General features: G+C 38.8%; 2 protein-coding genes across 5 annotated transcripts in view; one reads left to right on the top strand and one right to left on the bottom strand.

Annotated features, from left to right (window-relative positions):
* Window positions 1-3,010: 3,010 nt before the first annotated feature.
* On the bottom strand, window positions 3,011-11,383 carry aprt (adenine phosphoribosyltransferase). The gene is made up of 5 exons (XM_057847437.1): window positions 11,096-11,383; window positions 9,177-9,280; window positions 8,460-8,593; window positions 5,373-5,451; window positions 3,011-3,369 (listed from the first exon to the last, which is right to left on the bottom strand). The coding sequence occupies exons 1-5, from the start codon at window positions 11,182-11,184 to the stop codon at window positions 3,230-3,232; spliced, it is 546 nt and encodes a 181-aa protein (XP_057703420.1). The 5' UTR covers window positions 11,185-11,383; the 3' UTR covers window positions 3,011-3,229.
* A 1,595-nt stretch (window positions 11,384-12,978) lies between these two features.
* Window positions 12,979-20,584, top strand: part of zswim8 (zinc finger, SWIM-type containing 8) — a 41,164-nt gene continuing 33,558 nt past the window's right edge. For all 4 annotated transcript variants that reach the window (XM_057847408.1, XM_057847409.1, XM_057847411.1 and 1 more), the window contains exons 1-3: window positions 12,979-13,683; window positions 17,011-17,164; window positions 19,561-19,655. In XM_057847408.1, the coding sequence (XP_057703391.1) occupies window positions 13,506-13,683; window positions 17,011-17,164; window positions 19,561-19,655 (427 nt within the window). In that variant the 5' untranslated portion in view covers window positions 12,979-13,505. The remainder of the gene's footprint in view (window positions 13,684-17,010; window positions 17,165-19,560; window positions 19,656-20,584) is intronic.

The following is a 20,584-nucleotide window of genomic DNA, read 5'->3' as shown; positions in this document are numbered from 1 at the left end:
CTGTATGTACAGTATGAATGAGCTACATCGTGCCTGTCAGGCGGATCAACCCCATGGGTTGAATAGGACCTTGGTGGGCCGCATGTTTGACACCCCTGAGCCAGTACATGGCGTACATGCTTTTGGTGCTAGTTGGGCTGGTCTGAGCATCTTGGAAACTGCTGACCTGCTCTGATTCTCACACGATTCTCATTTGCCACATAGATAAAACGTGCATGCACATCTATGTCATTCTCTTAAATTGCCATAAAATTCCTAACATTGTTGACCTCTTTGGCTTCAAGATCACTTGATGGAGCCATACGGCAAATTACCATCAAGCTTTAACTCGATTGGCTGCAAAGCAAAATAATTTTTTTTAAAAAAATCTAATGTTCCAAGGTCATGTTCTGTTTGCCTGGCACCACCAGACTATTCTCCCTGTATTTTTCAAACACTGTGAGAATCGCTGGAACAGCAGTGAGTCTGGCATACCAGGCAAATGTTCTGTGATAATTATTTCTTCAGTTACTGTTCAAGTTGTTTCACTACTTGCTAGTTATGCTATTTAATTTGGTCTTATATAATATATAATTTTTGTTTTGTGGTAAATGTAAGCTGCTGCAATTGCTACAAATAAAAAAAAATGTGCATAAAAATTTTAATCAGTTACAGTGGGCCAAATAAGTATTTAGTCAACCACTAACTGGGGATGGCGTGGCTCAGTGGTGGAGTAGTTGTCCCCCAACCCAGAGGTTGTGGGTTCGATTCTCCACCCTGATGAACTTGCCTAAGTATCCTTGAGCAAGATACTGAACCCCACATTGCTCCTGGTGCTGTGCCACCAGTAGGTAGATGGCAGTGTAGTGTAAAGCGCTTTGAGTACCTTGAGAGGTAGAAAAGCGCTATACAAGTATAACACCATTTACCACTAATTGTGCAAGTGCTCCCACTTGAAAATATTAACGAGGCCTATAATTGTCAATATGGATAAACCTCAACCATGAGAGACAGAATGTGAAAAAAACCCCAGAAAATCACTTTGATTTTTAAAGAATTTATCTGCAAATCATGGTGGAAAAAAATAAGTATTTGGTCAATACCAAAACTTCATCTCAATACTTTGTTATGTACTGTTTGTTGGCAATAATGGAGGCCAAACGTTTTCTGTAACTCTTCACAAGCTTTTCACACACCGTTGCTGGTAGTTTGGGTTAGGGTTATTTCCTAACCCTAATTCCTCCATGCAGATCTCCTCTAGAGCAGTGATGTTTTGGGGCTGTCGTTGGGCAACACTGACTTTCAACTCCACAGATTTTCTATCGGGTTCAGATCTGGAGACTGGCTAGGCCACTCCAGGACCTTGGAATGCTTCTTACGAAGCCACTCCTTTGTTGCCCTGGCTGTGTGTTTGGGATCATTGTCATGCTAAAAAACCCAGCCACGTCTCATCTTCAACGCCCTTGCTGATGGAAGGAGATTTTCACTCAAAATCTCTCGATATATGGCCCCATTCATTCTTTCCTTGTCGTCCTGGTCCCTTTGCAGAAAAACAGCCCCAAAGCATTGTTTCCACCCCCATGCTTCAAAATGGGCATGGTGTTCTTTGGATGCAATTCAGTATTCTTTCTCCCCCAAACACGATAACCTGTGTTTCTACCAAAAAGTTCTATTTTGGTTTCATCTGACCATAACACATTCTCCCAGTCCTCTTCTGGATCATCCAAATGCTCTCTAGCGAACCGCAGACGGGCCTGGACGTGTACTTTCTTCAGCAGGGGGACACGTCTGGCAGTGCAGGATTTGAGTCCCTGGCGGCGCATTGTGTTACTGATAGTAGCCTTTGTTACTGTGGTCCCAGCTCTCTGTAGGTCATTCACTAGGTCCCCCCCTGTGGTTCTGGGATTTTTGCTCACCGTTCTTATCATTTTGACACCACTGGGGGAGATCTTGCATGGAGCCCCAGATCGCGGGAGATTATCAGTGGTCTTGTATGTCTTCCATTTTCTAATAATTGCTCCCACAGTTGATTTCTTTACACCAAGCGTTTTACCTATTGCAGATTCAGTCTTCCCATTGCAGATTCAGTCTTCCCAGCCTGGTGCGGGTCTACAATTTTTTCTCTGGTGTCCTTCGACAGCTCTTTGGTCTTGGCCATCGTGGAGTTTGGCGTGTGACTGACTGAGGTTGTGGACAGGTGTCTTTTATATCAATGAGTTAAAACAGGTACCATTAATACAGGTAACGAGTGGAGCCTCGTTAGACCTTGTTAGAAGAAGTTAGACCTCTTTGATAGCCAGAAATCTTGTTTGTAGGTGACCAAATATATTCCACTCTAATTTGGAAATAAATTCTTTAAAAATCAAACAATGTGATTTTCTGTTTGGTTTTTTTTCCACATTGTCTCTCATGGTTGAGGTTTACCCATGTTGACAATTACAGGCCACCCTGATCTTTTCAAGTAGGAGAACTTGCACAATTGGTGGTTGACTACATACGTACTTGCCCCACTGTATGTGCTCATTTGAGTTTAGTTTTGAAAACCATGAGTTTAAATTACATTTGATTTGATGACCTATTATTTCTGTCAAATAGCTTAAGTGATATACTGTGAGCATATAGGCTGCAGGCATGTACACTTGCTTTCTGGCCAACATATCACATATCAGAAGGCCAGCTCAGGTAATGAGCAAATCCCAATGGACTGGGGTCAACTTGTCTTATGCCCTCCCTAGACTACACATTTTTTTTTGTGGTTTTTCCTGACACTGTCAGATTACACAACATTGTGCTATGATGTCACAGTCTGTCTTGGAATTGACGAGTTGTCACATTACGAGACCAGAGCCTGTCTGATCATCGCATACTGCCAGAGAAAGCACTGACATCTGACCTTGTCGGGCGGGACAAGAAGCTTTCAATCAGTAATGGCCTCAGAGGCACTTCGAATCACATAATGACAAGTCGTCAGCTCTCGGATGAACACTTTCAATACCCATTCCCCAAATCAAATTATGCATACTGACACAAGCTGAAGATAAAGTGTATTTTGGAATAAAGTTAAGTCCTTGAGAACTTCATCAGGAAAAAAAAGTTCCAGACAATTATGCTTGATGCAATTATTAAACATTCTCTTGGCACAAGCAACATTTTAAATAAGTATTCAGTTTACCATTTTTTTTACTGGGTCCCATGGCAATTGTGAATACACAATGATTAAATTAAGTAATACAGAGGAAAAGAATTGTTCTCAGTACTGAACCAGAGAGAATACATTGTATGGTTTCAGTCTCTCAATGCCTTTTAATTCAAGAAGTTCTATAACGACCAAGCAGCCTTGAATATCCGCATGCTGTTTCTTCATTAGTTCACAAGCTGCAAACAGAGTACCTAGAGAACAAAGAAAAAAATGAACGTAAGACACACACACAAGAAAGATACATATGGAGAAATGGCACTAAGATTATTATGGATTCTTTTGATGTACGGACGTGCTTGGAAATCTGATGTCAAGATAATTGCGGCATCATATTCTGATCCCAATGAATCTTACCTTCCTGTCAAATGAGAGATGCTTTTACACTAACACACAATGTTTAAGCCAGGGGTGTCAAAACTTTTTGCAAAGGGCGCCAGATTTGGTGTAAAAATGTGGGGGGCCGACCTTTTCTGACGTTCTTTACGTAAACAAAATATTTAAGCAAATTTTAGCAAGCCATTCTGTGGGTCACATTTGCTTTATTATTTTTTTTCATTAATAATTTCAAGAGTCTCACAACTAGCCTTTGTGGCGTTCTGTTTCGACTCGGGTTTTGCGAAATACTGCTGCAGTGAAATTAAACTAGCTTCAAGTTGCTTCAATTTCTTGCTACGTATCTTCCCTGTAATCTTGTCGTACATGTCAGCGTGTCTTGTTTGCTAATGTTGCCTCACATTGAACTCTTTAAAAACAGCGACTGTCTCTTTGCAAATGAGGCAGACACAGTTGTTGCGTATTTTAGTGAAGAAATAGTCCAATTTCCACCTATCCTTGAAGCGTCGGCCGTCGCAATCAACTTTCTTTTTTTTATTGATTGTCGCCATTTTAGAAAATTGGGAGTAAAGGGTCACATGAAGTAATGTTGCTTAGAGTGCTGCTGCTTTTTAGTGGGTAAATGAGGAGCAGCATTTAGTGTGTAAACTACTTCATATGCCGGTAGCAGTACTGCTGACCAATTTATTAAGTCTGTGTGCGGGCCAGACATTATTGATTTTATGACAGAGGCTGGGGGCTGGAATAAATTTGACCACGGCCGCATTTGGCCCCCGGGCCGGACTTTGGACACGTCTGGTTTAAGCCTTTCAGAGTTTTGCACTTCCAACAAATGCTATGCTTCTAAACCAGACTTGGAAAGGACCCTTACAAAAAAACAAAAAGATAAGCCTGTATACAGGTGTTAGGGTTAAACCATATCTTTGATGTTCGACATTAGGGCTTTTCACATGGTCGCTCTTTTTCAGCCCTAGTTGACTATTCTTCTTTACAAATTAGCGAACGTGACCACCGAAAAAAATGTTCCGTGGCTGTAAAAGACACAACCTCCTAAACTGCGTTCCAGCAACACTTTGACCACGCTATGTCCTTTGCCAAAAGAGGCTTAGTGTGGGAGAATTTTATTCAAGCTTAAAACACAACCATTATACATCATATTTTGTATGCTTTTGTTATGCTTGCATGAGAACATTGTAGCATCAATCTGTTGAGTTTGCCTTCTCATGGCCTTGACTACAGTAGACTATACCACCATATGCCCAAATACAGTATGGACTGTTATGTTCCTATGTTTTTCAATATGCCCTGAATGAATACAAGGGAGGACTGTGGTTTCTTTCTAGCCGGGACCGGTGTTCAAGGTCTCAGCTCAAAGATGTTTTTGTATGGAAAAATACCCAGGTTTGTGAGATGATGAGTTTCATTTCTGAGTAAGTTTCGTTTGACGGTGGGCTTCGGCACCGCCCTTTCAACAGTATAAATGTCCAGCTTCTATTGTACTTCTTCGTACTTTCTGGGTGATCACAGCTCCTGGCTGGGTCACATAATTTTGTACCCGAGAGCTCTTGTTTATAAAGTTTTCGAAGAAAAGCAATCCATGGTTGGGTTCGTATTCATTTCTGTAATCTATCGAGTTAACACTTGTCTTTGAGTTCAAATTTGAGCTTCCCTGAAACTTTGCATTCAAACAGACCTTAGATGTCCAATTCATTTGAACTGGGAAGCTGGCAGTGAATGAACATTTATTCACTACCAGCCCTGAACACTGTGAGAAGTGGGAGAACTTTGAGCTGTTAACAATGTGTCAATGTGTGTGTGTGTGAGTGAGCGAATCTGTGTGCTAACAAATACAACATCTCACCTCCAGTAGCTAGAAGGTCATCAATAAGCAACACTTTCTGCCCTGGTTTTACTGCATCCTCTTGGATCTCTGCTTCAGCCTAATAGAGTTAATGAAAAGAAAAAAAAAGTATATCTTTAATGTACTTTGAGAAAAAAACGCTTAATATGATAAAAGTGTTTGAAAAAAAATAGGCCAGTATAGTTAGTCATTTAGGTCATTATTTTTAAAAGGGTGCCATTTGTGTCCCCGGTATAAATTAAGCTGTATTTTCATTAAAGTCAAACAAACACTAATTCAACTAATTTTTTTTGTATATTATCAATTGCAGTCTCTATTATAAATTCAAGAGTACAGGCTCCTAAATTCTATTTTTAAATTTAATTTACTTCCGGTAAAAGGTTATGGAATTTTGCTCTGTCCCCAGTGTGTTGCATTCAAATTCAGTTGATAAAATAACTAATATAAGTAGAAAAAAAATCCAAAATATTTTTATTAGTTCATCCAGGACAGTAAACTATCTTTAATCATGTGTTGTTTAAATTAAAATATATTATTTAAAAAAAAAAAAAAAAATCTGTTTGTCCCCAGTGTCACCGTCCACTGTTATGCCAAAATGGCACCCAATTTAAAAAAAAAAAAAAAAAAGACGTAGTTACTCCTATCATTTAGGTTTGTTGCGTAGGTTTGGTCTCAACATTGGTAGGGACTATATACTGTAACAGCATAACGTGCATGTACACTTTATGCTGGGGAGGGGACATTAATAAACAGTGTTGTTAATCTTACTGAAAAAAAGTAATTAATTATAGTTACAAATTACTTTTCCCAAAAAGTAATTGCGTTAGTAACTCAATTACCTGAATGTAAGAGTAATTAATTACTTGGCAAAGTAATTGGTGATAATTACTTTTTTTTTTTCCCCTCAAAAAAAAAAAAAAAAAAAACATTGGCCACACTATGTGAAGTTTTTTGTGAAGGTTTTTGGTACAATTGGCCTGAGCCCAATTCTTTACCCTAATTTACCCTTTACCCTGAATCAACTGTTAAAAGTTGTTAAAATTGCTCCCATTATTTCATTAGTTCCCTTCTCTCTACTTTCGACATATGAAAGTTTTAAAACTGTTTCATCATTTAAAGATAGATTCAAGTCAAGATTTTGCCGATTTAGAAGTATTTTAGATAAAAAGTTACTTAGGTTCGCTCGGAAGGTTCTCTACAACAGAGCCGTCCTAAAAAGTCTACTGCTTTAAGATGGCGGCTGTCTACTAACTCATTTAGTGCCATGTCTGTCATTTTGCATCTAGTTATATCTATGTACAGTACAAGTGATATCTACCATGTCAACCATATCTACCATAACATGCGGGCGTAGTTTGTAGGCTATCGGCTACAACATGTATTATTGGAGCTACCTAGCATCGCGTTTGCTCGGCGTCACAACTTTCTTGCCTCCTCCCTACACCTGCTCTGCTGTCGTCTCGGTGAGTCCGTCTCCCTCAGACTTTTTGACCAATATAGTAACGCATAGTAACGCATGCCTTTCCGTCCTCAGTAACGGTAACGGCGTTGGCAAGATGAGAAAAGTAATTAATTAGATTACCCACTACTGAAAAAAGTAACGCCGTTATATTGTAACGCCGTTATTAACAACACTGTTAATAAAACCAAACAGATTGGGTGAACGGGGGTCAGCGCTACATTTCTCAAGAACATGAACCTAATTAATTAATAGGCTAAATGATCAATGCAAAAAAATCTGTATTGCCTTATCCTAACTTTAATGTGTATTGGTTCAGGTGATATACTGTACAGTTCGATTCAAACCTTCGTTTAAAAAAACTACAAAATAAAACATTTTGAAAACTCGAGTTTTGCAGGTTAGCACGTTTACACAGTTCAATGTTATGCTAACTCCTATTCAGGTCGCTTTCAGTAGAAAAATTAGTGGTGTGTTCCCCACCTCCGCAACACTGACGTCTTTTTACATTACTTATAGTGGCTGCTGTTGCTGGCCGGAAAAAAAAAAAAGTTCTAATATCCCTCCTCTTCGAAGGGGGTGGAGGAGGAGGCATGACATTAATCTGTCGTAGCTGTACATGTGTGTGTGGGGTTGGGTTGGGGGGGTCCAAGTCATAAGCCAATCAAACGTGCATTTGAAGGGGAAAAAATGGACCGGCACATTCAGCAAGTGAAAAGGAGGAAATATAAGTCTGAACATGATGAAAGTAATTCACTTAATAATGGTAGCGTCAATTCTATCATTACAGCATTTAGTCTGTGAAGACAATCTATATTACCTATTTAACCAAACTCATTATATAATGCAAATAAGGTTGCTTAAAAGTTGGTGGGGACAATTTGAGCATCCTAAAAAGTTGGTAGTGTTATGTCCCTACCGTCCCTATGCAAACCTACGCCTTTGGTGGCCGTTACTGTGGAGTGGCTGAAACTGGACATTTGTAGACCCCATCAGATGCTTACCGGAGCCCAAAATGATGACCGCAGCTCTTAAAATTAACATAAACGCACACTTCTTTGTCCTAACAAGTAAGCAACTCAATATAAATTAGATAATCATTGTTTCATAGGATTTTTGCGTTATGTTCAAAAAGTGGTCATGGTAGACGAGTTATCATATTCACTGTTGCCATTAGAGGGCAATGTATCCTCCCAAATCAATAGAAAAAAATACAACACATTCAAAATGAATTATTACAACGCCACTGTAAGCTAAGCATCAAAGCAGCAAAATTGATTTTGAAGATTTTTTTCCTAATGGAATTACTCGATTTAATTGATTAATTGTTAATTATCTTTGGAACAAATCGCAAGCCATGTACAGGTATTTAGATATGTATAGTCAGCCTCCAAAGATTTGCAACCAATCGTATTATTTGGAAAAGCTTTTATTTGCAAAAGATGCAAAATTATCCCTCCTTTTCCTTTTTTTTTTTTTTTTTAATTTAAATACTGTTTAAGGTCAATTTCACAGTGATTTTTTTTTTTTTACATAAGCATGGAAGTTTTAAAAAATTTTTAAAAATACTTTATACATAACATTACCGAATAGAAATGTAACTTTTGGTGAATGTGTGCCTTTGGTACCTTCCCATATTCCAAATCATATGCCACAGACACAGTGGCACCAGGCAGCTTTCCTTTCTTCCTGACCATGACAAACCCAACTCCCAGCCGCTGGGCAAGGAGGGGCCCAAACAGGAAACCACGAGCATCCAATCCTGTCAATCAAATACACATGTATAAATGCAAAGACACACAGAGTGTAACAAATTTCAGAATATTTTATATAATATATGTAAAAATAGTGGGTGACACAAAAAAAATGCTGTTTCTGAAGCAAAACCAAGAAATGTTAATGAATTGTTGAATGTCATTAGGGAATCTTGGAGTGGAATAACAACTGAAAGGTGCCACAATTTGGCAGCGTGAAGTTTGAACGCGCAACACTGCGGGACGCAGATCATCTGGTCGAATTGGTGACATGGCATCGCGCCTGATGCGTGTCACCCATCTCAAGGCAGTCTTTTGCACTTCTATGCGCTATTATATTGAATTTCAATAGGAACCCATCGCACAAAGAGGAAGAAACGCACCCACCCTGAGCGCAGCTTTAAAATTTAAATTGAATGTATTTCCAAATACAATAAATATACCTACTTTGCATTTACATTATGTCAAAATATTTCAAAATACCTTAAATTGAAGAGGTGTTGAAGAGGTGTTTGAATTGAAATGGAATGGTCCCTAAGAAGCAGATCATTTATGTATGACGGTACTTTTTGCAGATTTGCGTTGTCTTACCTACAATGAGATCGACCTTCCAGTTTTTCTTGACCACATGTTCTTCAAACAAGTCAATAACTGCTGTTAGGGCAGTTGGATCCTTCAGGATAGGACATATATCCCTATGAGTGACACAAACTTTACATTATGCACATTTATTTGTGATAATGAACCAATAAAAAGGTATTTCAGACCCTTTGTGCAGGATGCATAATACTATACTATGTCATGATATGCTATACTATAATACCACTCAACTTAAGTTTGCACTGAAATGTCACTGTCATTGCACTGCTAATGCCATAACATTGTCACTAATACCCCTTTCCCACTGAAACTAGTGGGTCAACGCGCGTTTTTCCAAGCCGATGCATCCCACTAGCAATTGGCATTTGGCACCTTTCCCGTTAACGAAAAAAGCCGTGTCTTTCTTTTTTTCACCCGTCTAACCCCCACCCCTCCTCAGCCGTGCGTAAGGTGCGTGACGTCACCACGCTAAGATGCGCTTCGACAAGTGCGACCGAATTCATTCAGTTCAAGGAAGTTAACAATGCAAAGCAACATGGAAGCCTCCTTTCCGTTTGTGTTCTCTGTTTTCATGCTTTTTACTGCCCGCAAAATGGTCGAAATGCAGCAAAGGATCAACACTGTGCTTGTGCTGAGGCAACGTAGGCGACGTAAATTTTGGTTTGAAATTGAAAGGAGTCGTGTACGTCACAGAAGGAGGAGAAGAGCCTTTGTTTCATCTGTTATGGCTATTGTTAACGCTGCTACACCGACTGTTCGCCGTATGTGGATCCGGGCTAGAGCACATGGTTTTTGTTTTTTGTTATGACGCATCACGTACTAGCCTACGTCACCATGTAGATTAGGGTGTTGACTGTTGACCCGGGGTTTTGCTTTCACACTGCATGGCGATCAGAGCCGAGGTGATTTTAACGCGGGTCGCTTGGCAGGTTGATTGACACGGGTCGAGGCGGGTCGCTGCACCTTTCCCACTGCCACCAAAAGCCGATTGTTAGCGGATTGACACGGGTTTTTTGGCCAGTGGGAAAGGGGTATAAGTAGTATGTTCTCAGACATCTCTCTCAACCTGGGCACTGCATAATCTGGATACTGCATTTGCAATATTTGCACAGTTACATTAAAGCACTTTTACACTGTTACATCAATATCGATGCACAAACTGTCAATTGTCATATAAGGTCATTCATCTGCCTATTCTATTCTATTTTTCAGGAATACAATATGAATGTCAAAGAAGACGATTTAACACAAAAAATATGGACCTATTTGTTAATCTCTATTTTGATTCGTAGGACGTCGAGGTTGAGCCTAATTAGGTCAAAGGTCAAGTACATGACCTACATGTCATGAATATTATGTACTGAAATTTTGAGCTTTAAACATTAGCTTAAAACATTCAGAGTCCAGTATAACTCATCCTTATTTGGATCACAAAAACTAATGGGGTTTATCATTTTGTCAATGGGCCAATTATTAGTGCGCTTTTCTCCCTATAAGTCCTTTCTGTTTGGAATTTTTGAATGAAGTAAAAAGTGACATCATTGTGTCAGTGAGCCTTGTAGGATTCTAGCAAAAAATACTGAAAAAGTTTTTTTCCCAAGTGCCTACCATATAAGGTACTCGGACAAAAAAATTAGAACATTTTTCCACAATTTTTTGTTTGCATTATACAAGGCTCAGAGAACCATTGGCGACCCGTCACCCATCAGTTCCAAAATGTGCCACAAGAGGGCTAGCAGGGTTGGCCTCACGAAAAGGTTTACATATCCGCGTCCCCAGGTGTGCACTATGCAACGCAAAATGGCGTTTTCGCTAGTGTCTACCCAAAGGCTCCACCATCCCAGCGACTTACAAGAGGAAAAACGACACGGAATATGAATGAATGAATAAAAACATTGTATATTGATTACCTGAACATAATGCCCTGTTTAGGAAAGTCCGGAAAGGTGCGAATATGTTGAAGGAGCAGTTGCATTTTGGATTCTGAGGATCCTTCCATTAAGTTGAATTGCACTGGGATAGTCAAAGTCCGCTAAAAGAGCCTGGTTTTTAATATATGTGGTTATTTAAGTATGTGACTAAGTAGTACCAGTAAGTAGTACTTCGGGCACAACGGATGTGAAGGTACGGAAAAACTACTTGGACAAACTGCGGCAAACGCACTACCCAGACAATGGGCGGTGTCAAAAAGATGTCAGTATGCTATAGCTAGATGTCTGAAGGCGGGATTGGCGGCGTAAATAACTGGTGGCCATCTTGCGCCGGAAAATTCTCGAGCGGCCTTGATGGTAGAGGACCAAATGTGAGTGATTATCGCCACTAAAATAATTTTACTTTGCGGAATTCTTGACGGATTTGAAAATAAAAAAAATATTCCCAATCTATTTACACTTTAACCTGTGTTTTTATATAACTATTTATTTAATTAATTTATTTAAATATTAGCCTTATTGTACTTTTGCTTTTGTTTTATGCGGTGCACGTTATGGTGAAGCTTTAAATCGCGTAGTACTTTGTACAATGACAATAACGGCATTCTATTCTATTCTATTCTATTCTATTCTATTCTATTCTATTCTATTCTATTCTATTCTATTCTATTCTATTCTATTCTATGTTTAACAAGACCGCCCCCAAAATTTTTGTTCTATGGCTGTAAAACACAGAACCTCCTGAACATTTTGCTCACACTATGCCCTTTGCCAATATAGGCTTTGCTTTCAAACAGACCTTACATCACCGATGGCGAAGCTTTGAATCTTGTTGTACTCTGTACAATCACATTAAATGCTCTCTATTCTATGCTATCTATGGCATTTATGGGGAAAAAAAACTGTTTGAAAATCCTTCAAGAGAGTCTGGCCGCTAAACTGCCTGTATCTGCAGCATGATCTTGTTGACCATCTACCAAATTTTAATGCAAAGAATGGGCAGATGACATTGTGCTGAGATATAAAATATACCATTGTTTAAAAAAATCAGACATTGTAAGTAGCTACTCATGACTTGAGTGTTCTTTTAAGCAATTTTTTTTCCCACTTGTACTTCCATCCATCCATCATCTTCCGCTTGCGCCGGGGTCGGGTCATGGGGGCATCAGCTTTAGCAGGGTGCAGAGCAATTTAGAGCAGGGCGTACATCTCACAGCTGATCAAACTGTCAAACTCTCCCCTAGAAAAAGACTAAAATGTAGGCTCTAGCATTCTGTGCAGAAGACCACAGATATGGAATAAGCTTAATGAAAAAAACTAAAAGTCAACCCTTAATGTATGTTTAATGTGTTGAGTATAATTCTATAAATACCCATACGTTATTGTTTCTATTAATTCCTAATGATAAAAAGGTAATTTTGGGATTGTTTATTGTGTGTCTATTACCTGTTTCTATGTTGTCCATATTATAAGGATATCTGTTCTTATATTTATGGAAAACTGGGCCCCTATTAAAAACTTTGAATAACTTCCTTAGGTGACTCTTTTTACACCTGGGTGTGAAAACAATATTTGTATCATGAATTCTTTTGTAATTCCTGGAGGATGTGAGTGTACTGAACTAATGATATATTATATTCTAAACCAATAATAAGAATTGGATTGAGAACTGAGTATAAAGGAGGGTGAGAACATTTATTTCTGGTGTTAGGCGAGAGTGGTCACAGTAATCAACAATATGTCACACTGAGAATGGAAATGTACAGCATTGAATTGAGCACATAATAAAAGTGAAGGCGACCTGATGCATTTTGTAACATTGTAGCTGCCGTAGTTAACCGCGCATGCGCAGTACAGGTAATACGGGCTCGACAGATAGCGTACTGACAACCCCTACGTCAGCTGGTGGAAAAAGCGAGAGAAACTACAACCATCTTTTTCTGGCCCAAGCACTTTGGGATCAACATATAATTTCATCCATAGGACGACAAACGGAGACGAATGCATCACTTGTTTGCGGGAACTAAACAGAAGGAATTGGGTGTTTCAGGCGAAATGTAATGTAATGATCCAATGAAGCTGCTCTAATTTGTTGCGGGTATCGTCCCCTCAAAAGACGAGCCTTGTTGAAGTACACAAGGAACGGGCTAATGGCTAAGGGCTTAATGTAGGGACAACCGGTCTAATGACCCGCTGTACAGCGACAACTGTGTTATCTACGTCTATTGCTAATGTAGCAAGCTAAGTTACGCTCGGGTACAACGGACACAATTGCTTCAAAGTTTGTTTTGATTGAGACCCCTCCCCCAAAGTCGAAGCCTTGTTGACGAAGGGCACCAAGTAAATGAAGTGAAGACCAATGGGCGAATGAGAATTCTAAACCAACGTCATGGAACTAATGTTTGCCGAGTGGGAAGAAGGGGAGAGATTCTCATTTGAAGACTCTGACCGCTTTGAAGAGGACTCTCTGTGTTCCTTTATTTCAGAGGCTGAAAGCCTCTGTCAGAACTGGAGGGGATGGAGGAAGCAATCAGCTGGACCTGCGTCTCCTTCTGTGAAGACGAAAGGTTGGAGAAGCACACATGTATCATTTATCCAAGTGTTTTTTTTAAGTAACATGAATTCTGGAGTCTGATATGTTTGTCTGTTTTGTGGGGAGAACGGGGTTGTCCGCCACACGGGTATGTTGTCACACTTGACAACCAGAGGGCGGTGTTGCGCAATGTCAGTGTTGAAATGATCAGAAATTTGTCATTTAAAAGTATTCGCTGTAGAGTGATATACAGGCCCGTCACCAGACGTTAGCCTTCATGGTGGTATATGAAATATGGGGCACCGTTTGTAAAGCAGCACATGCTGAAAATTACGACAACATTTTCTCACATTTAGCACCCCACAGTGTTTAAAATGGTGTGAAATTTTTAGAGTCACTTTTTTTTTTTTTTTTTTTTGACATTTACCACATTATTTAGCAACTTAAATATTTATTTTTAAATTTGAAGTTTTAGGCCTGATTGTTTAAATCCAGAACTAAATATTTAATTCAAATCTTAAATTTATATCTTATATCCTAAATGTTAAATCAGGAATCGGTCGGAACTAAATGTTTAGCTTAATATGCAATAATTCACATGACTGGAGACCGGAAGTAACAAAATAAAAGCTGGTGGAACAGCTCAGACTGTCTGTTTACGTTGCTTGAAAATGAATAAAACCTACTCCACGGTGACAATCTGCTCTTGGACATGAGTCATTGAGATAATAACAAAACATAGGTCCAATACATATTTAGGAGAAACTATTTAAAGAGTATTTTGTGTGTTCAAGCTTTTATTTTGTTACTTCCGGTCTCCAGTCATGTGAATTTGCATATTAAGCTAAATATTTCGTTCCAACCGTTTCCAGATTTAGCATTTAGGATATAAATATAAGATTGAAATATTTAGTTCTAGATTGAAACATTAAGGTCCAAAACTTCTTATTAAAAAAATGAATATTTAGGTTGCTAAATAATGTTGTAAATGTGCAAAAAAAAAGTGACTCTAAAAATTTCAAACCACGTTTTCAACACTGTGTGGCGGTAAATGTGAGAAAATGTTGTCGTAATTTTCAGCATGTGTTGCTTTACAAACGGCGCCCCATAATGAAATGCATCTGGGAGAACAATAATTATTACCCTGTGCCTATATTTTGAATAAGCCTACAGTATATTCCATTCACACAGCATATAATCATCACAATAATCATTATGTTCAAAGGAAGTTTGCCATTTCCGACCAGCTGCAAAAAAAAAAAAAATGTGAACGTTCCTTAAATAATGCTATAAAAAAGCGTCAACAGGATTCAAACCAGGACAAGCGCTTGCTTCATCACAAACCCCTATTGCTACTGTGCCATGAGGTGCTATGGCTATCTTCAAAATTTATGATAGTTTAAAAGGTCTGGGTGAAACGTGTAATAAATTGGACATTATGCAGTTGTGCGATGATGAGGTCATCAACTCACAAACCCTCCCAAAATATTTTTTAAAAAAAGATGAAGTGGTTTATCAGCCCTTTGCTTCGAGTAGAGGGCCTTCCTGGGGGACTGGCACGGCCCCCAATGGCCCGCTCATGGGCGTATTTCCAGACAATTAGTCCCATTTTTTTTTCATAGTTTTGTGTGACTTCTATGTGAATTTTTTAAAGAGACGACCCCACTCAAATTACATGTTGGTTCTATATTGTTTGTTTTTTTAGGCAGAATAAGTCTTACATTGACTTCCACAAACCATGATGTCATGCTCAGTCACGGTGTCATAACATTACTGAACTTATCACAACAACCTAATTACTATAACTAGCAAGTAATGAAACAAATGGGACAGTAACTGACAAAATAGTTAGCACAGAACATTAACTTTGAATGTTATTTACATCCCTAGTGCCACGATGCTTGCTGGGAGGCATGAGGCACTTCTAGCGACGCTACAGTATTCTTTATTTTAATGTTAATGATTTATCTATAATACACAAAGTTTGACAAGTAAAAGACTTGCTCTTAAAGGGTTAAGAACTGTTTTGTGTAATCAGACACACGAGTGAGTGCTTTCATAACCTGAAGTCGATGATAAGATTGGAAATGATCCGCGCTAAAGTGGTGCGAGGACACTGGAGTCCATCCGCATCTTCCCGCTTTTTCTTAAAGTTTTTGTCTTCGGGAAATGCATGCAGGCTTACCTCGCTCGGAAAGAGCATCAATCCATGTCATCGCCACAGACTGCACTGCACACCTGAAAATACCACGGCCACCGTTTATCGTTGTATATTGTCCACAAGAGCAGTTTTTAATTTGAGAATATATGTTAATAAAATTCAAATTACATAAATGGAGAGTAGAGATCAGCGGTTGTGTGTGTAGATCTCTCCTCAGTTTGTTGTTTATGCATCTTGCTAGCTGAATCTGTCAAGTTAGCATACCTTGCACCTAGTTAGCCTGTTGTTCTATTCTGTTTTCAATGTAGCGAGCTGTAGCAACTGTTTGTAGTGACTGTTCTAATTGGTCTGTTCCACCCACGGAAGTTGATGCGTAATCCGTCAGAGTATCATTACTGACAGTAGTGTTGTCCATTAATGACCTGCCCGTGTACTATTGTGTAGTCTGTTCAATATACCGGGCAGTTTCTTGAAATTGAGCAGCGTATGAGGCAAAAGAGCAGCCAGTAAAAGCCTCCATGATGGAGGTTCTCGTGGTTCTTGAAAACGTTCAAATTCTTGCAACCCACACATTCATATACTGTTTACCTGTGCATTGTGGCTAAATAAATGAAAATTGCCACAATCTGCCTCCGAGTGCCACATTTTGTGCTAAAACAGCCAAAGTTAAGTTTTGTCTGACACAGGGATTCCACCCTGATCCTGCGTGTGCTTTTGCCCGCTTATAGTGCGTCTCATAACACTGAGAACTGTGAATGGCGCCCACAGATTCTGTGCTGAATTTTCATGCAAACATGCTCGAAAACAACCATCAACGTAACCCATATTGGCCATTAAAACACAAAATTTAGTATTTCTTGGGAAATTGAAATGGATTGATGAAAAGTCACTGTATTTCTGATTTGAAACCTTTGGGAAAACAGCCTCATTGAAATTCAAATAAATGTTTTTGATAACAAAAGTATGAGCTATTTTTATTAAAAAAAAAAAAATTAGAACATTAATATATTTTGGTACATAGTTTTATAGTTTTTATTAGTATTAAACATTTTAGTGTTACAATTATTAAAAATATTAAAAGTCACTTGCTGTCATGGTTTTTTAGTTTTTGTGCAAAATACTGGATATGTTTTCCAGGCTGTTAAATTACCATTTCAAGAAATTTACTGAAATTGATTTTATACTTTGTCATCTCTTTAGATGGTCAGGTTATTCCACTGGTGGAGTTGTCAGCCAAACAAGTAGCCTTTCATATTCCTTTTGAGGTGGTGGAAAAGGTTTATCCACCTGTACCAGAACAACTCCAGCTTCGAATTGCATACTGGAGCTTCCCTGAAAATGAGGAAGATATCAGGTGAGTCAATTTAGAACACTTGTATCATGATCTTTGTGTACTTAATTTATTAAAGCCTTCTGTTATTTATGAATTTAAAAAAATCTGTTGGTAATGCCCAGAGCCCCAGAACATCATTTTATTTGAGCAGTTTCACTATATTTTATTTATTTTTTGGTAGCCCCTGCAAACAACCAGATTCTCCCTGATTAAATTTGAAAATTTATACCTATCTGTACTGATGGGGCATTGGATGAGTAGGTAGTAAGTGCTTATATTATACAAACCTTTTGTGGCCATTGGCAGCGGGTGGGTCAAAGGGTACGTGTTTACAGTGGGATAAAAAAGTATTTAGTCAGCCACCAATTGTAATGAGTTACACTTGTATAGCGCCTTTCCACCTTTAAGGCCTTCAAAGCGCCTCACACTATATTCTCATCTACCTACTGGTGATGCAGCACCAGGAGCAACGTGGGGTTCAGTATCTTGCTCAAGGATACTTATATGAGTTTATCAGGCTGGACAATCGAAACCACAAGCTCTGGGTTGGGGAATGACTACTCTACCTCTGAGCCATGCCACCCTCGATCGTATAAGTTTTCCGACTTAAAAAGAGGCATGTAATTTTCATCATAGGTATACCTCAAATTAGAGACAGAATAAGAGAAAAAAATCCAGAAAATCACATTGTCTGATTTTTAAAGAATTTATTTGTGAATTATGGTGGGAAATAAGTATTTGGTCACCTACAAACGAGCAAGAGTTCAGGTTCTCACAGGCTTGTAAGCTTGTAACTGCTCTTTAAGAGCAGTGTTGTTTCTGGCAGCCCTCTGGACGAAAAATACTTATTAGTCTTATTCATATCTTCCTATTTAAAAATATGTTTGTCTTGTTTAGTTGACGAAAACACAGACTAATTTTGTCTAGTTTTAGTTGATGATTACTGAAAATGTTTTCATCTGTAAAAATCAAAGGAGTTAGTCCAAAAATAAATAAATGTTTCCAACAATTTGGAATGAACATTGACAGACGAGCACATATTGTAACATCTACAACAGACATGTCCAAAGTCCGGCCCGGGGGCCAAATGCGGCCCATGGTCAAATTTCATCCGGCCCCCAGCCTCTGTCATAAAATCAATAACATCTGGCCCGCACACAGACTTATTAAATTTGGTCAGCAGTATTGCTACCAGCATATGAAGTAGTTTACACACTAAATGTTGCTCCTCATTCACCCATTAAAAGGCAGCAGCACTCTAAGCAACATTACCCCGTGTGACCCTTTACTTCCAATTTTCTAAAATGGCGACAATCAACTAAAAAAAGAAAGTTGACTGCGGCGGCCGACGCTTCAAGGATAGGTGGAAATTGGACTATTTCTTCACTAAAATACGCAACAACTATGTCTGCCTCATTTGCAAAAAGACAGTCGCTGTTTTTAAAGAGTTCAATGTGAGGCGATATTACCAAACAAGAGATTCTGACGTGTACAACAAGATTACAGGGAAGATACGCAGCGAGAAATTGAAGCAACTAATAGCTAGTTTAATTTCACAGCAGCAGTATTTCACAAGAGCTCGAGAGTCGAAAGAGAACGCCACAAAGGATAGTTGCGAAATTGTTGAAATTATTAATTAAAAAAAATAATAAAGCAAATGTGATAGCCAGAATGGCTTGCTAACATTTGCTTAAATATATTGTTCTACGTAAATGACGTCAGCCAATGTCGGCCCCTCACGTTTTTACCACACCAAATCTGGCCCCCTTTGCAAAAAGTTTGGACACCCCTGATCTACAAGGACAACGGCAACTTTGTGATGATAATACACACTCAGCAGGAAAACAATACAATATTTTTAATTAATTACACCCACCTGGACACCACGAACCGTGTTAAAAAAAAAAAAAAATCTCAGAGTTTAAGACAGCGCTCGCTATACTAAATTATAATGCTAACGCCATGCTAACGCTACAAGTTACATCCAATGTGTGAGGATCACTCAGCATAGAATTTTAAAGACTAAAGGAAAATTTCATATTCTCTCTTGCCAAGATAAGAAAACAAATATTACCATGTGTTTCAAAACAAGCAAGCCTGGAGCATGGAGAGGACACATGTCACACATCGTGAATGTATGACGGAAACGACGGCGTATTTTCGTCTTGTTCTCGTCTTGTCAGACGAAAAATTGCATTCATCTCGTTTATGTTTTATTCTCATAAGACTTGTTTTAGCCAGTTATTGTCATGAAAAAAAATGGTCGTTAACGAAATATTTTCAGTATCGTCATCATTTAGGAAAACAACAGTGGTGTGTGCTCATTATTCATTGTGTCTGACAGGCAAGGGCTCTGGCTGCTAGTGCTTTTTTAAAAATTTTCTTTTTTTCCCCGTCTTTACAATATGTGATTGCAGGTTGTATTCGTGCCTAGCAAACGGAAGTCCAGATGAGTTTCAACGTGGTGAGCAGTTGCATCGGATCAGAGCTGTGAAAGACCCTCTGCAAATTGGTGTGTATTTGAGTCTTGACTGGCACTCAAAAACAAGTCAATAGTCAGCATTTGGCATTGTCATACATGCCAAGGCAAACTTGCTGCTTTTAATGAGTTATTTTAAGTTTTCAGTTTTAATCAAACAGAAGTTCTTTAAGCACACTTGAGAGTCCACTTCTTAGTGGTGGTCCGTCAGCACTGTCTATTATATATTGGCGTTCAAGGAGCACTAGAAGTGGATTTCATACCTGGACAAAATTGTTGGTACTGCTCTCAACGGTCACTCAAATCACTTGAAACTGTGAATATAACAATAAATAAACATTTACTGAACATTACCAAATTAAAATCAGGCATTCCATTAGATTTTTTAAATGGAACAATCACAAAAAATACTAAACACAATGATGGAAACATTCATTCATTTTCCATGCCACTTTTCCTCACGAGGGCCGCAGAGGTGCTGGAGCCTATCCCAGCTATCTATGGGCAGTAGGCAGGGGACACCCTGAACTGGTTGCCAGCCAATCGCAGGGCACAAGGAGACATACAACCAATGATGGAAACAATAAATTAATATTTTGTTGCACAACTTTTTGAGGCAATCACCAAATTAAAAAAATTTCCATAAATTTCAATGAGACTTTTGTGTATTTCGGACAACTCCTTGGATTTAGATTTGTGCTCATAGAAGGCGACTCGAGGAAGACTCATGACCAGCGACTGAAACAAAAGCTTTCTGGCACCAGGCAGCACATTTTTTTAGGACCTTGCAAAGGTTCAACAAACCCTGTGCCAGATGCAGGAAAACAGCCCCAGAGCATAACAAGCCTCCTATGTGTTTCACAGTAGGGCCAGTGTTCTTTTTTTGGTATGCTTCATTTTTGTGTCTATGAACTTAGTTATGTGCCTTACCAACAATTTTCAGTTTTGTTTCATTTGTCCAA

The sequence above is a fragment of the Corythoichthys intestinalis genome, chromosome 10, assembly GCF_030265065.1.
Source record: "Corythoichthys intestinalis isolate RoL2023-P3 chromosome 10, ASM3026506v1, whole genome shotgun sequence".
Classification (NCBI taxonomy): Eukaryota; Metazoa; Chordata; class Actinopteri; order Syngnathiformes; family Syngnathidae; genus Corythoichthys; species Corythoichthys intestinalis.
The sequence above is the reverse complement of the archived record's forward strand: the minus strand, read 5'-3'. Positions and strand labels throughout refer to the sequence as shown.

Coding starts and splice junctions, on each gene's coding strand:
- aprt (XM_057847437.1), bottom strand. CDS start 11,184: ATGGAAGGATCCTCAGAATCCAAAATGCAACTGCTCCTTCAACATATT. Junction 8,594..9,176: donor GAAGGTCGATCTCATTGTAG/GTAAGACAACGC, acceptor TTTGATTGACAG/GATTGGATGCTCGTGGTTTC. Junction 5,452..8,459: donor ATGATTTGGAATATGGGAAG/GTACCAAAGGCA, acceptor TAACTCTATTAG/GCTGAAGCAGAGATCCAAGA.